The 14,300-nt window shown below is 42.3% G+C and overlaps 1 protein-coding gene across 1 annotated transcript in view; it reads right to left on the minus strand.

The window, feature by feature from the left end:
- The window catches only part of slc2a15a (solute carrier family 2 member 15a), a gene marked incomplete at both ends in the record, with an annotated part of 22,805 nt that extends 9,522 nt beyond the window's left edge, over positions 1 to 13,283 (minus strand). Inside the window, 7 exons of the mRNA XM_084075726.1 lie at positions 187 to 374; positions 999 to 1,131; positions 1,906 to 2,051; positions 2,294 to 2,418; positions 5,007 to 5,167; positions 10,424 to 10,522; positions 13,239 to 13,283. Coding sequence (XP_083931852.1) covers positions 187 to 374; positions 999 to 1,131; positions 1,906 to 2,051; positions 2,294 to 2,418; positions 5,007 to 5,167; positions 10,424 to 10,522; positions 13,239 to 13,283 — 897 coding nt within the window. The remainder of the gene's footprint in view (positions 1 to 186; positions 375 to 998; positions 1,132 to 1,905; positions 2,052 to 2,293; positions 2,419 to 5,006; positions 5,168 to 10,423; positions 10,523 to 13,238) is intronic.
- Positions 13,284 to 14,300: the final 1,017 nt, after the last annotated feature.

Consider the following 14,300-nt stretch of genomic DNA (forward strand, 5'->3'; position numbering starts at 1 on the left):
GGAGTTTGGCCGCCATTACATCAACCTGATCCATATTCTTGGAGTCAAGATAGCTATCTTACCGTAAACATAGTGAACAATGTCATGGCCACTAAAAACTAGGAAGTAATGGTTGCAGTTTTCACATTCATGGATTTTACTCCAGTGACATGAAATCACAGTACATATGAGTGGAACCTAACTTACAGCATCGATGCCGGACAGTTGCATGCCAATGTTGATGACCACCACACTTAGCACCTGCCAGCGGACTGTGTCGTCTTGCACCAGTCGCCATACCGACACCGTCTCCACTGACGACAAGGAACGCTGCTCCTCCTGCATCTCCTCGATCTCTGCCTGGATATTAACCTTGGATCTGTACCACTTTAGAGCTGAAAGAGAGAGAGAGAGACAGAGAGGAGGAAGGGGTACACATGAATGATGAAAATGTTATCCTGACATAGTCTCGCATAGCCAGGCGATCAGAGATATCCGTGTAAAACTGTGTGGAAACAAATCATACATTTGTTTATAATAATAACATCACAGATCCAATCCAAAGACGTTAGAGGGGACCGTCACATTGGGACGGTATCAACATTGGGCATAGGTTTGTTAGTGCTGTTTTTCTCTGCTGTTCTAGCCCATTCGATTTCCCCAGGTGTATTAGTAGCTCTGATCTTCTGTCTATGCGATATTAATCCTGTCATAACATTTTTAGAGAGAGAGGGAGAGGATGTTACAAAAGGTCCTGTACGACTTCAGAGAGAGACAGAGAGGAGAGAGAAAGAGAGAGAGAGAGAGAGAGAGAGAGAGAGAGAGAGAGAGAGAGAGAGAGAGAGAGAGAGAGAGAGAGAGAGAGAGAGAGAGAGAGAGAAATGTGACTGTCAGCAAATTATTCAGTAACAGAAGTGGAAAGGATGGCAATAAAGTAATTCATATTTTAATGAATTCTAACAATGCAGCCTTATTTCGAGAGGGCCCCTGAACGTTTGAGTGTCCTGAACTCAACTGACCTGTAATTGTGGCATGGATGTTGTGTTTCTCTATCAGCAGGTACCGTGGGCTCTCTGGGAACCATGGCAACATCATCAGTTGGATGAAGGTAGGGACCACCACCAGGGACAGGAAGAGGGGCCAGTGCTCTTCCTGTAAACATGACAACGCAGTCATTATAAAAACATGCAGGTGGTTGGTTCATTGTTGCGTGTATCTCAATGGAAACGATGATAAAAGCCCTGTTATACTTTGTTGTCCATCAGTGTCACATGCCGAAAATAGCCCATCTACAAGCTTGAACTGTGACATAGATCTGCTATTTTTGACGTGCAACTAAGTATAAATAAAGCATAACTCTTGCAGGGTTGAAAACTCCAATTCATGTGTAGATCAATGGGTAAACTGTATGAACACTACCAAGATTAGGAGGTCCATACGCTGCATAACTTGAGTGCAGCATGGTGCTAATACTTCCCTGGTTCATGGACATAACTTGTTACAAACAAAAAACATGATATCTTTTACTTGAACAAGGCAAATTATTGCAATCCGTATTCTGCCATCAGATGAAAGCAGTGATTGTGATTAGGTTTTTCTGTTTCACATCTTAAATTGTCCATATATTTTACATTATCTAGGGTAATCCATTGAAAGATCATTCATATCAAAAGCTTTGTGTGGAGGACCGTAATAACCTAAAATATGTACAATAGTCATTCTTGCAGTTGCTGGCAACATGTCGTGGCACGTTGTGATCTGCTATTCTCGTTGAGCGACCCGGTATGGCGTATAAATTAAGCATTTCAGGGGATCTATAGCTTGATCACTAAGGAGAGTCGACCGCTTGCAAATCCTAAACTGTGTTGCTTTTTTGTCACCGGCCTCGCTAACACAGACTCATCTTAGAAGTGGGGTTGGACCTACCTTTCCCAGGAGCTCGTGGAGGCCAAGGATCTGGGCAGCAAACACCCCAATACAGATGAAGATACTGGGCATGAGACCCAGGAAGCCTCGAAGGTTTTTAGGTGCTATCTCCCCCAGGTACATCGGCACCACACTGAGTGAAATACCTGGACAACACAGCGGAGAAAGATATGTTTAAAGTAAAAAATATATAATAAATAATGTTCTTCAATTAAGTGTCTAGGGGTTACAAAACTTATATTGACAGACAATACCTGGGTGCAACCATAATTATAGGGCTTACTTTATTATCAGTACATATGCATGCATACATTCATGTTTGTATGTATTTGCGCATTTATGCTTTCATTTTGTGTGTGTGTGTGTGTGTGTGTGTGTGTGTGTGTACCTGAGTGAATGCCTGTTATGAAGCGGCCAAACATGACCATCTCAGGAGAACCACAGATTCTACTGAAGCCCATTAGCGTTCCAGCGATGAACACCAGCACTGTTGTATTCACTATAGTGCCTTTTCTGGACGCACATGCATGCACACACACACACACACACACACACACACACACACACACACACACACACACACACACACACACACACACACACACACACACACACACACACACACACACACACACACACACACACACACACACACACACACACACACACACACACACACACACAAAATTACTGACGATTAACTTGAACCATTCATTTCTATTGATTTCTATTCCCTAATTTGAACCCCCATCACCATACAGTACCTTAGTCTCTAACTCAAACCTATTTTAAACAAAAGATATATAACCCCATACTTTGCTGTATTTGCAAGGAAATGTGTACCCCACATGCACAACTACACGTGCACAAACACACAACAAATGCATGTGCACAAACACACAAACAATATATGTGCATAAATTGGTGGATTATAAAAAACACAAGGACATTTCCAGTATATCGGTCAGAGGAGAGGACAAACAGTAGTAAACCAATCCCCGCCACCACTACAAGAACACACCCACTAAAATACACACAGTCAAAATGATAGGCACGTATAGACCCACATGAGTCCTTATTAGCTGTAAAATGCTAACATCGAGTCATGAGGGGTGGTGGCGGGCATAAACTGTGATTAGCCATAAAACACACTGCGGCGCGGCAGAAGCGATCAAGCCCGTAAATGGGATAGTAAATCGTTTGCTTTTCATTTGCATGTAAATGTCCAGCGAGGTTCCCATGAAAAAGACACGAGACGGACAGTGCTGCATTAAGCCGAGTGCCAGAGACGACTACAAAAGAACTTTTTTTTTGCTGTTTGTCTTTTTTGGCATACTTGGAAGTGTTGTACACTGTTCAAGGGCAGAGACAGACGAACAAGGCTAGTGCGCTTTGAAGGGCGCTACGCACAAGGGAATGGGGGTGGGGGCGGTATCACTAAGGTCAGAGAGCAGAGGGGGGTGATTGATAGAATAGCGCTGGGGTGTTGTCTTTCCTGCCAGCATAGGTGAGAGTGTGTGTGTGTGTATGTATGTGTGTGTGTGTGTGTGCGCGTGTCAACATGTGTCTGCATCAGTGTCCAACTCTCCCTTGCTTTCACCCATGCTGTATATACAGTACGGAACACTTGGCCACACTTGAAGAACATCAATTCAAAATGCTTCTCTTGTGACCTAAATGTTGTGAATGTGTGTGTGTTTTTTGTTATCTCTGTGTGCCTGGCAGGATTTGGTGGCAGTGCCCACAATTCCAGATGCTGCCAAGTGTCTCCTCGGCCGGTACAGCCAACTGGCCAACATCCACCCATACGGCCAGACGGTCTAGGGGGTATTGAGGTAAGGGTGCCAGTAGGACAGAGCAGAGCCGACGTCCAACCACAACTCAGAGGTCAGTAAAGGACACCTCGTTCCCAGCTGTGGTCAAACTCCGTGCAGCGTTTCATGTGGGTCTTCCAGCATTTTCACCCTTTGTGTGTGTGTGTGTGTGTGTGTGTGCGCACGCGAGCGCGCGTGTGTGTTGGGTGGGCGATAGACAATTATACATTTTTTGAACAAGTGTATAGATATTGTGATGATAATATTGTATTGCATCAAGAGTATACATTTTGTTTGTATTTCTACTAATATAATTCAAGCTGGGGTGCTTGGGTGGCGCAGTAGTAAAGTAGCTGCCCACCACCACGGAGTCTTGGGGTTCAATTCCAACGCGGTGCATCTGGCTTTGTGGAGCGTCTATATATGAACACAATTGGCCCGTGTTCCGGAGAGGGAAGGGGCGGCACCTGTCAGTGGGGAGTGTTGGGCGGGAGAAGTAGGACGAAGGCTCCATGTCCTCCCGGTGCGGGCTCCTCACTGGCAGGTGCGTCAGTAGGATACAACAGCAGTGACAACACACAGAAATGTGTGGGGACACGGGAGGAATCAATTGACAAAATTCAAGCTCTTGGAGATCAACTATTGTGATTTATTTTTAAATAAGTATGAAATAAGGCACAATTGATTAAATTCAGGAAAATACAGCACTTAATGTCATATCACAATAACAAGCCATCTAGAACTGGGTTTGTCTGTATGTCAGAGCAGACAGACCAGAGCAGCCTGCTCAAAATTAGACCGATCACAGTTCATGGTGTACGTACGTGTATTGTGTATGACAAAATGTAACATAACTACCTCATGAATCCTAGCTTCCATATTCTGAAGAATAATGGATCTACAAGCTCACAACGTGTCGCAAGTCTCGGAACGCACGTTGTGAGCTTGTAGATCATATCTTCGTATTTTCAGCAAAGAAATTACCGATAACCATTTTCATTATGGCCAAAGGAGATGTGACTTCATTGTAGGATTTAACTACAGCACGTCTCTCAATCCCTCTGACTACCATAAATCCACCCCTTTCCAAGGAAATGCCTACTCATTACCTAACGTACTATTTCCCAAACATCTCCTGGAATCCCGTTACTGCTACCCTGCATGTTTGAGATCTAGCCCTGTTCCAACACAGCTGATTTGTATTTTTTACCATAGCTGTGACAGAACATTGGACTGAAATCAGCTGTGGCAACTATGAGAACTTTAATCCATGCAAGTGTGTCTCACCTGCCAAAGCGCGTGACCAGCAAGCCCACCATGAGAGACCCCAGCAGCCCGCCGATGGCGAAGACGGACACGGTCAGGGAGTACATGAGGGTCAGGGCCTCACCGGTCAGAGCTGTACCATTCCTACGGACAACCGTCCTGTTGTAAAAGTCCTTAATATACTGATGGAGGGAAGGAACAGTACAGAGGAGGTAGGGGGGCAGAGGGGAGGAGGAAAGGAAGGAAAGCAAGGAGTTTAGAGTTTGTTTATTTTTGCATAATTACAAAAAAATAAAAATAAACACAAGAAAATAAATAACAATTTACAGTGCAGGGATATTAAAATGTCACAAAACTATAGAGAACTCAAAATTTGTGAAATAGTAGTCTGGCAGGGTTATTGCTTGGATGAAATAGTATCCCCCACCCCCCCCTCCCTCTCTCCCTCCCTCTCTCAGCAAGCTCTGGTCTGACACAAAAATCTCCCTCTACAATATTCTCGTAAAGCCTGCTGAGAAGCACCAGCAGTGGTAGCAGACTAGTAGTTGTCAAGAGGGGTGAGGCTTCTCCTCATTCCAAAGCAACATTTTTGTTTCAATGTATTGTTTTATTAATCATTAAGTAAGGGAAATGTTTAGATTATTTCTATGTTGAGCTGTCCATGGTGCTGAAAATGCACATAGTGCATGTAAAGGGTAATTTCACCACACTTCTGGGGTTATTTTCACATCTACTGTGGCGTTTGTTTGCACCCCAAATGCACCCCATTGCTTCAATATTTAGATATTCATATTGAGCAACCCCCCATCTCATACAAGGCCATTAAAAATCCAGTTCTATGTTAGACTCATTGTAATCACACGTCTCTTCTTCCCATGACTGATATCGTCCTTCTAATGAAAGAGTCACCCTTCGATTAAAGGAGCTACACCATGAATTTAAAAAATAATAATACTATTTGATATCATATTGTTTATGTCCCTCAAACGTTTTTCAAAAGGTTTGAGCCTAAATCAAGCCTCAGATATACTCATTCCAACTAACTTCTCTCTGGCTTATAAAGCACTTTCACCTGCAATACCACATTGTCCTGTTTGGCACGGGGCGCTATTGAGCCAGTTTGTATGCATTTTATGTCCTGGTTCTGTGTGGAAAAAGTAAAATAAAAAAAAAATAATAATAATAATAATAAAAAAAAAAAACTGAACTGAAAAACGGGAGTAATTGTTCCCAGACGTGACGTAGGGTGGGGGAACAAATCTGACGGACTGTTTTCAGACCAATTCACATAAAAACCACAGATAGCCTATGAAAGCCTGCATGCTCGAAGTCGGGTATTTGTTGGAACAGAAGAGAGGTGGGGGGGACCAAAAACACACAAAAATGAAGAAAAAGTTAAAATTCATGGTGTAGACCCTTTAAGGCCTAGAAGGTTTGGGAGTATTTTAAATGTATTACTTGCAAATGCATGCTATATAAAAATCATCAACTAATATGATAAAATAAATCTAATCATGTGGATCTCAGGATGCACGTGGGAACGGCATGGGTGTGGCTCCAATGTGGATCTCAGACTGCATGTGGCCAGTCAAGGTTTCAGCTAATAATATTTCAAAAAGTATAAAGCATTTATGAAAGAAAATTTGTGGCATTCTTCTGTGGCCTACTGGCAGTGTGCACAAGATATTTAGCGCTGATCGACCATGCAAGATTAGCCCCAGACAGGACATACAGACAAATAGACTGACCCTCTCCTAGGACCTAGACAGCTCGCCTCCTGCAGAGCCATGCCATAAAAAGCCCCATGCATTACAAAACGTGCCTAAGCATGAATAATATAGAGATTTTTGCATAGCATACATACTTGGAAGTAACACAGGTCTAATCTCATTCCTAGGTAACCTCTTTTTTTCTTTTTTTTTTACTTCAAACTCCTAATCGATTTACCACGAGACTATCAGGACCCGTTCATCACACCATTTGGAAAGGGGGAGGGGTCATGTGACAGGAAGACTGCCAGGGACCGCTCACATATTTGACCTGTATGGGTTATGCACATGACAGGCTTCCAGCAGCCAAAAAGTTAAGTGTGACAAATTCTGTGTTCTGTCTCTCTCTCTTGCTCTGTATGTGTGTGTCGTGTGTGTGTGTGTGTGTGTGTGTGTGTGTGTGTGTGTGTGTGTGTGTGTGTGTGTGTGTGTGTGTGTGTGTGTGTGTGTGTGTGTGTGTGTGTGTGTGTGTGTGTGTGTGTGTGTGTGTGTGTGTGTGTGTGTGTGTGTGGCGCGTGTGTGTGTGTGTGTGTGTGTGTGTGTGTGTGTGTGTGTGTGTGTGTGTGTGTGTGTGTGTGTGTGTGTGTGTGTGTGTGTGTGTGTTTATAAGAGAGAGCGATACAGACAGAAAGAAAGAGGGGAGGTCATGAGTGGTTCTGAAATAAAGATAATCTTTGTGTGTGTGTGTGTGTGTGTGTGTGTGTGTGTGTGTGTGTGTGTGTGTGTGTGTGTGTGTGTGTGTGTGTGTGTGTGTGTGTGTTTCTACACACAGTTACAGTTACAGTTACAGTTACCAGTATTGGATACAGATAGTTAGTTCCACTTTTCATGGTTATTCTATATTTTTTACCAACAATGATATGGTCCAAATGTAAATAAATCAATGAAATGCCTGTTTTTATTTCATGTTTAAGTCTCCTCACAGTAGTAAATAATAAAAATGTAGTCCCCACTCCTTGGGGTGTCTTTTGTCACTGTATGTATACAGTAAATATACGCACATACTGTACGTGAAATTCGTGCTCTGCATTTACCCTTCCTATAACTACTAGGAGCAGTGAGTATAGCCATTATACAGCGCTGAGGGAGCAATTAGGGGTTAAGAGTCTTGCTCAGGGACACACATCGACACATTGCTGGCCTGTCCTGGAATCGAACCTGCGACAACCAGGGCCTCTGGTGGCTGCCCAGGCGGGCTCACTAACCACTCAGCTATGGCCGCACATTACAAGCTAACAATCCAAAAACACAGTAACAGAACAGATTAGGTCAGTACTAAGTACTAAGAAAAGCCTTATTACTGTGGTTCTACAGACACTGGTTTTACATTGGGATCTACAAATCAAGTGACAAATGACCCACTTTTTGAGACCCACTAGAATGACAGACTTATAAATAGCAACAGATTCTGTGATGTCAAATTAGGTCACATTGTGGCACAGTCTAATTACGTTGTAATTACAAAACAATGGAGCTTCACTAAAATAAGTTGTTAGGGATTTAGCATTTAGCAACGTGTGCTAGCAATGGACAGTGTGGGCCACACTGTAGGGTCCTTTTCTCTGGGCCAGGACGCATTCCTTGACATTAAGACAAGTCGTGTAGGTCATTCAGTTAACATTCCTTACAACAACCAGGCCTTCACAGAGCTCCCTCTCTCTCACACACACACACACACACACACACACACACACACACACACACACACACACACACACACACACACACACACACACACACACACACACACACACACACACACACACACACACACACACACACACACACACACACACACACACACAAGAGACAGACAGTCCAAGTGTAAGATTGCATATTAACGCACCAGCAACAATAGGGATATTAACAAACAGAAATAGAGAGGGCAAACTAGGTAAAGTTTGACCATATAGAATAGTTGTACGAAGGAGACCCAATCACAGCTCACGTCGTGCATGGGGACACGGGCATAAAAGAATGCAGCATGAACAGTGTTGAGACTAAAGGGTCATGCCCAGGCTGGATCAAATCCAGGACATGTGATTAAAGTGGTCACGTTTAGCCTTGGGTTTAGTGTGGTTAAGGTTAGAGTAAAGATGTGGGGAGACATTCAATTAACTAGCCTTTAGAACACATGAAACGTTTAATGCAGGGCGGGCCATGCAGGCTCCGCAAAGTGAAACCACGTACATGAGTGAAACTCAGCAGCTGAAAGTTGTATCGTTGACTAGTGGTCATTAATTTGCATTTGGCTAAAGGAAACATAGACTTTCACCACACTAGTCAACATGCTTATAAGCAATCAATTTGTCAGTGAGGCACTGCATTGTGATTTAAGCGGCTTCGTTCACATACCGCACACATAAGAACTTACAATCAATAGCTATAGATTGGAGGCCAAGCCATTGTTTTGACCGTTGTCCACACATTCATGATACATACTGTACCCTGTGTTCTACAGAAATAAAGTTTGACTTTAATTGTGCCTATTGCTGTAATTAAGGAAAATAGCAAAATAAGTCAGATATGATCAGTTTACTCCATAAAAGTATGAGAGAGAGAGAAGAGAGAGAGAGAGAAGAGAGAGAGAGAGAAAGAGAGAGAGAGAGAGAGAGAGAGAGAGAGAGAGAGAGAGAGAGAATCACTAAATACTCTAGTCTCTATTCATCTGTGGGGGTGCCAACACCTTCCTGTAAGCAGCACAGGAGTATTAGTATCCCATCGGCATCGTGTATGGGATACTAAGGTACTGTACAAGTGAGGAGGATGCTTTGTCTGTTCCTTACTGGAACAGACAAGGCATCGCGCCTTACTAGTGTGATGCCTCTGAGCTGGAGGCCACAAGATAATAATAAAGAATAATAAAGAATAAGCAGAAAACCAACAAATAGAGAGACGTACTGTAGAAATATAGGACACAGAGCAAAGCCTGCCCAGTGTCTAAATGTAATACTGTAAATTCCAGCTGTTTCAGTTTGATTGATTGATTGATGTACTTTATTTAGTAAGACATGAGAACAACAGTACATGGAAGTACAAATTCACAATACAAGGTCTACTAAACTGGAAGACTCATAAAAGCACTGAGCTTGTTTCAAATGAGTTCCCCATGCACACAAATCATGGTGACATATAAGAGACAGACAGTTATACACAACTACTATAGAATGTCATACAATCAGTTTACAGGTTACTGGTATAAAGAGTGAGAAATATGTACAAAAGAAGAAGGAGAGGGGGGGGGGTAGGTAAGGTTAGGACTTAGACAGGGGCCATTTTCCAATTGCAGCCTCCTGAAGGTGTATCTTTAGGGCAGTTTTGAAGGAGAGTAGGGTTTTACACTCCTTTACTCCTTTTGGTAGGGCGTTCCACATTTTTGAGGAATAGCATGAGAACGAGTTACTTCCCTTTGTTGAGCCAAAAAAGGGTTGGACAAGGTTTGTGGAGCTGCCTCTGGTATTGTGATCATGGACATCATTAACATTTTGGAAGTATTTTGACAAATACAGGGGGATCCCAATGTTGTGGTATATCTTGAAGACCAGGCCCCAGTGTACATTCTTCTTAGCACAGCAGGGGATGTGAAGTCAAATGCACGGGTTGGTGAATGTGTGTGTGTGTGTGTGTGTGTGTGTGTGTGTGTGTGTGTGTGTGTGTGTGTGTTCTTACTATAGCAGGGGAGTTGACCACCGCCAGGTTATATCCATAGAGCATGGAGCTTCCAAAGGAAGTTAGAAATGCCACCGCCAGCAGAGAGGAAGTCAGGTGCTATGGAGAATGTGAAAGAGTAAAGAGAGAGAGAGAGAGAGAGAGAGAGAGAGAGAGAGAGAGATTTAATAACTTTTTATTATTATTATTATATCAGGAGCAAACCTGTTTTATTTAGGGTTCCATCACTGCCCATCTATCAGCAGTGTTGAAATCATGGGCACCAGAGTGCACTCATTGTGAAATTCAGAGTATTTAGTGCAATTTAGTGCAATAACTTTCAGAAATTCAGAGCACAGGGAGCACTCAGTCTGCATAGTAAAATCATTAGTGGTAATTTCACTCAGAGAGTGTACAAATCTACCCTTACACTCTCATGTTAAATTAGCACTGAGGATTTTACTGTGTGAACACTGCTGAAGATGCTTGTCCAAGCATTTGAACATTCCAACAATGGCTAAAAACATGGTTATCGCTATATGAAGAAATTGTGGCTTGATTGTGATCTACAGTTAAATACCATTATCAACAACATAGTTATTTTCACACAGATTATACATACACTGTGTGAAGTAGATAATCTGTTAATTGCTGTTGGCAAATACTGTGCAGCTAACTTGTTTCTTGACACTGACTAAGGCCAATCTAGCCAATCTGACTAAGGCCAATCTAGCCAATCTGGTTCTTAAACAAACAAATCATCAACAAAATGATGTTCATGAGGGAATCCACTGCTACAGTAACTCACTTCCGGGTGTGAGCACTACAAACAGTAAATAAGACTCTCTATTTTGCATTAACAAGCAAGCAGGGGACTCTTGTGGCTTGCCCAAGGATATACTGACACAAGGCCCTTGATGGACACACTGGTAGGTGTGGAATTGAACCTGCAGCCTTTGAGGTACAGGCTGGTATTTCCAACCTTAAGCTACCACATTTTTCTCAAAGACATATCTCAGCCTAGAATGAATTCCAGAGTGAAAACCATAGGCTATTTGTCCTTAAAATATCTCGTTAACATAATCAGTCTTGCTTGTGACCACATTGAAGCACATGCCAGGAAGGGCACAAGCCTTTTCTAAAGAAGCCAACTAACAAATATGTCCTCCCACAAAGTGATAACTGTCAGTCTCTGTGAAAACTAAACAAAAATGTCTCTGAAAATGTAAAGGGGTCACTTTAAGAATACAATTTGCCTGGAGGGGAGGAAGTGCTGGGGAAGGAGGTGAGTGGGCTGATTACCTAAAGGGAGTGAGTGTGTCATAAAATGGAAGGTGAACTTTGCAGGTGTTTTCTATGAGAGAGACAAAGAGAGCATAAGAGGATAAAATATTTGGGTAGTGTGCAACATGCAGAACAGCAAGGGAATCAAGTGTGTTTCAACAAATCAAACTTATATTTGATAAAGGAGATACATGGAGATGAGTCAATAGCTTATTGACATTTTGCCTTGCTGTTTGAGGAACTACTTCTGTAGATGTTACACACATCTCAAACACTCTCTCTACCTCCACCTGTGTACACACACATAAATACACGGATCAGGAGTGGGACTGAACACCATTACACAGTCTTATAAGGTCAGCTCCATTTCAGTTCGTTTAAACAACCACATTAGACTTGGTGTAAACCTAAACAGGCTATAGGCTAGTACCACTAGGAATGCAAGAAGGAAGGAATGCATGTAAGGAGGTCTATACAGCATATCAAGGTCAGATGGTAGATAGATACGAGGCTATAGCATTAGGGATACACCAATATCATTTAGCATTTTAGGATTCACCAATAACCCACCAATTATGTCAATGATTAGCCATGTCAATTACCAGGTAAAATTCAGTCCCTTCCCTAAAATAAAGACTTTTCTTTTTTTTCAAAGAAAAGATTTATACCCCAAATATAAAAAAGATCTTTCCCAATTTTCCGTCTGACACAAAGGTGTGTCCTTATCTTAAAACGGGATATTGATGTTGGAAAAAGTTAGTTTCACCCAATTCCATTGCCGCGGTGTGCATGTATTGTCAGGAATCACACACAAACACTGAGGTTGTTGATGTTATGACAATAAAAATTAGCCACACTATTGGGCCCAAGTGGATTTCTTCAATTCAATTAAGTATTAGATTGTAAAGTTTGTCACTGGTCCATGTACACAGTAGTATGTGCATCACTAATTTGTGGAGTCTAAAGTCTTCAACAGCAAATTGCTAAACCAGTGCTACCAGTGCTATAGACTATAAGATTTACTGTATCCTGCGTTGTCCCTCTTTATAACATTCACTCAGTAGGTCTTTTATTTTCTGGTTGAGACCAAGATTCTCTAACTCAAATAGGCATGGATTTCACCTAGGTCAATTCAGGAGACTTAACCCAAACTTAATTTCACGGCTAAGTGGTCAGATGCAGTCACTTATGTTTCCACGCACACGTGAGAAAAGTTGTGCAGACATTGTCTTGTGACATAAGCCTGTGATTTGTTTGTATCTACTATCTCTAAAATGGGCTATTAATGTCAAATAATAAGTCTATGGATTGTTAGGTTATAAACAGGCCTTAATTTGAAAACCCTATTCTTAAGGCACTTCATTTCGCTTTCACCAGAGCAGGGTTTCTCCATTATTCTATTCTATTGTAACACTGCTAGAGAAAGAAATTGCCAGTACAGTATGATGCCAGAAAATGAAGTTTAAACAGGACTCATACAGGCCAACTTAAATGCATAAAGCCATGCCTAGATGTGCTCCGTTTCATAAAAAAATCATTCATTACAACTTACCGACGACATTTTCCCCGACGATGATATTAATACTTCTTCAGCCATTTCTGAATCCGAATTTCCAGGCTGCTTATGACGCGGTCCGGTATAACCGAAAATAGTCGACACTAGTCCTCTCTTGAAGCTGCCGGCATCACAGACAAAATCATGTTGAAACAGGCGTGGTCATGGCTTCAATATCTGTGGAAAAAAAGAGGATGAACCTAGCCACAAGTCACAGAAGTTGGCCCCGTTTAATTTACAGCGTGTCGGGTCTCTCCTTCGCCGGCCAGTGGTGCCCTGGCCCTGCCAACAAGCACAGACAGTGTCATCACATGATGGAGAGCAACGTGATCTCCTGGAGAAAGACTGCTGAAATCAATTAGCTAAGTGAATTTACAAAGCCCTGTAACCCAGAGGAGAGGAGAGGAGAGGAGAGGAGAGGAGAGGAGAGGAGAGGAGGGGAGGGGAGGAAGAGAGAAATCTGTTGAGAGCATACAATACAGTAATTCAAGGCTTCAGTGGACCTACTGTATGGAGTGAGAATGCGGTTTGTATTTAGCTACAATACTGTCTGTGAGTCATCCTGTTTCCTGTTGAAGCACTTTTATGCCTTGGCGCATGCTTGGATCCCTTTTTAAAACTTGTGGAATCTATATCACGATAATAGTAAACCCATAAAAACCATAAAAACAAACAGCCGGTTTGGGCAGTCTTTAGATTCCTACTACAAGACCAGTCTTTCATATTGTGATGTGAAATCATAGGACTAGAAACTGCTCAGATCAAGGGGATAGGAGTTGCTCATAGTCCCAAGATATAGTGCCTCATCGTTTTCAGAAACATTCAAGCAGACAGTGATTGATTGGTGACTTCAGCATGAAAGGCAATCAGTGCACTGATGTGATGGCATTATCTATTTGGAGATAATGCTGGAGAGACCTTTTCACAACAGACATTTTGATGTGTCATATAGTGTTAATATTTAATTAATGAAAAGTGTGACGCACAGTTCAGACTGAGCTAAACCAAAACTGACAGTGAACTTCGTGACGTCATCGTCTGGCCACTATTCATGCCCCT

This window comes from Gymnoscopelus microlampas (assembly GCF_963454915.1).
Source record: "Gymnoscopelus microlampas genome assembly, chromosome: 13".
Taxonomy (NCBI): domain Eukaryota; kingdom Metazoa; phylum Chordata; class Actinopteri; order Myctophiformes; family Myctophidae; genus Gymnoscopelus; species Gymnoscopelus microlampas.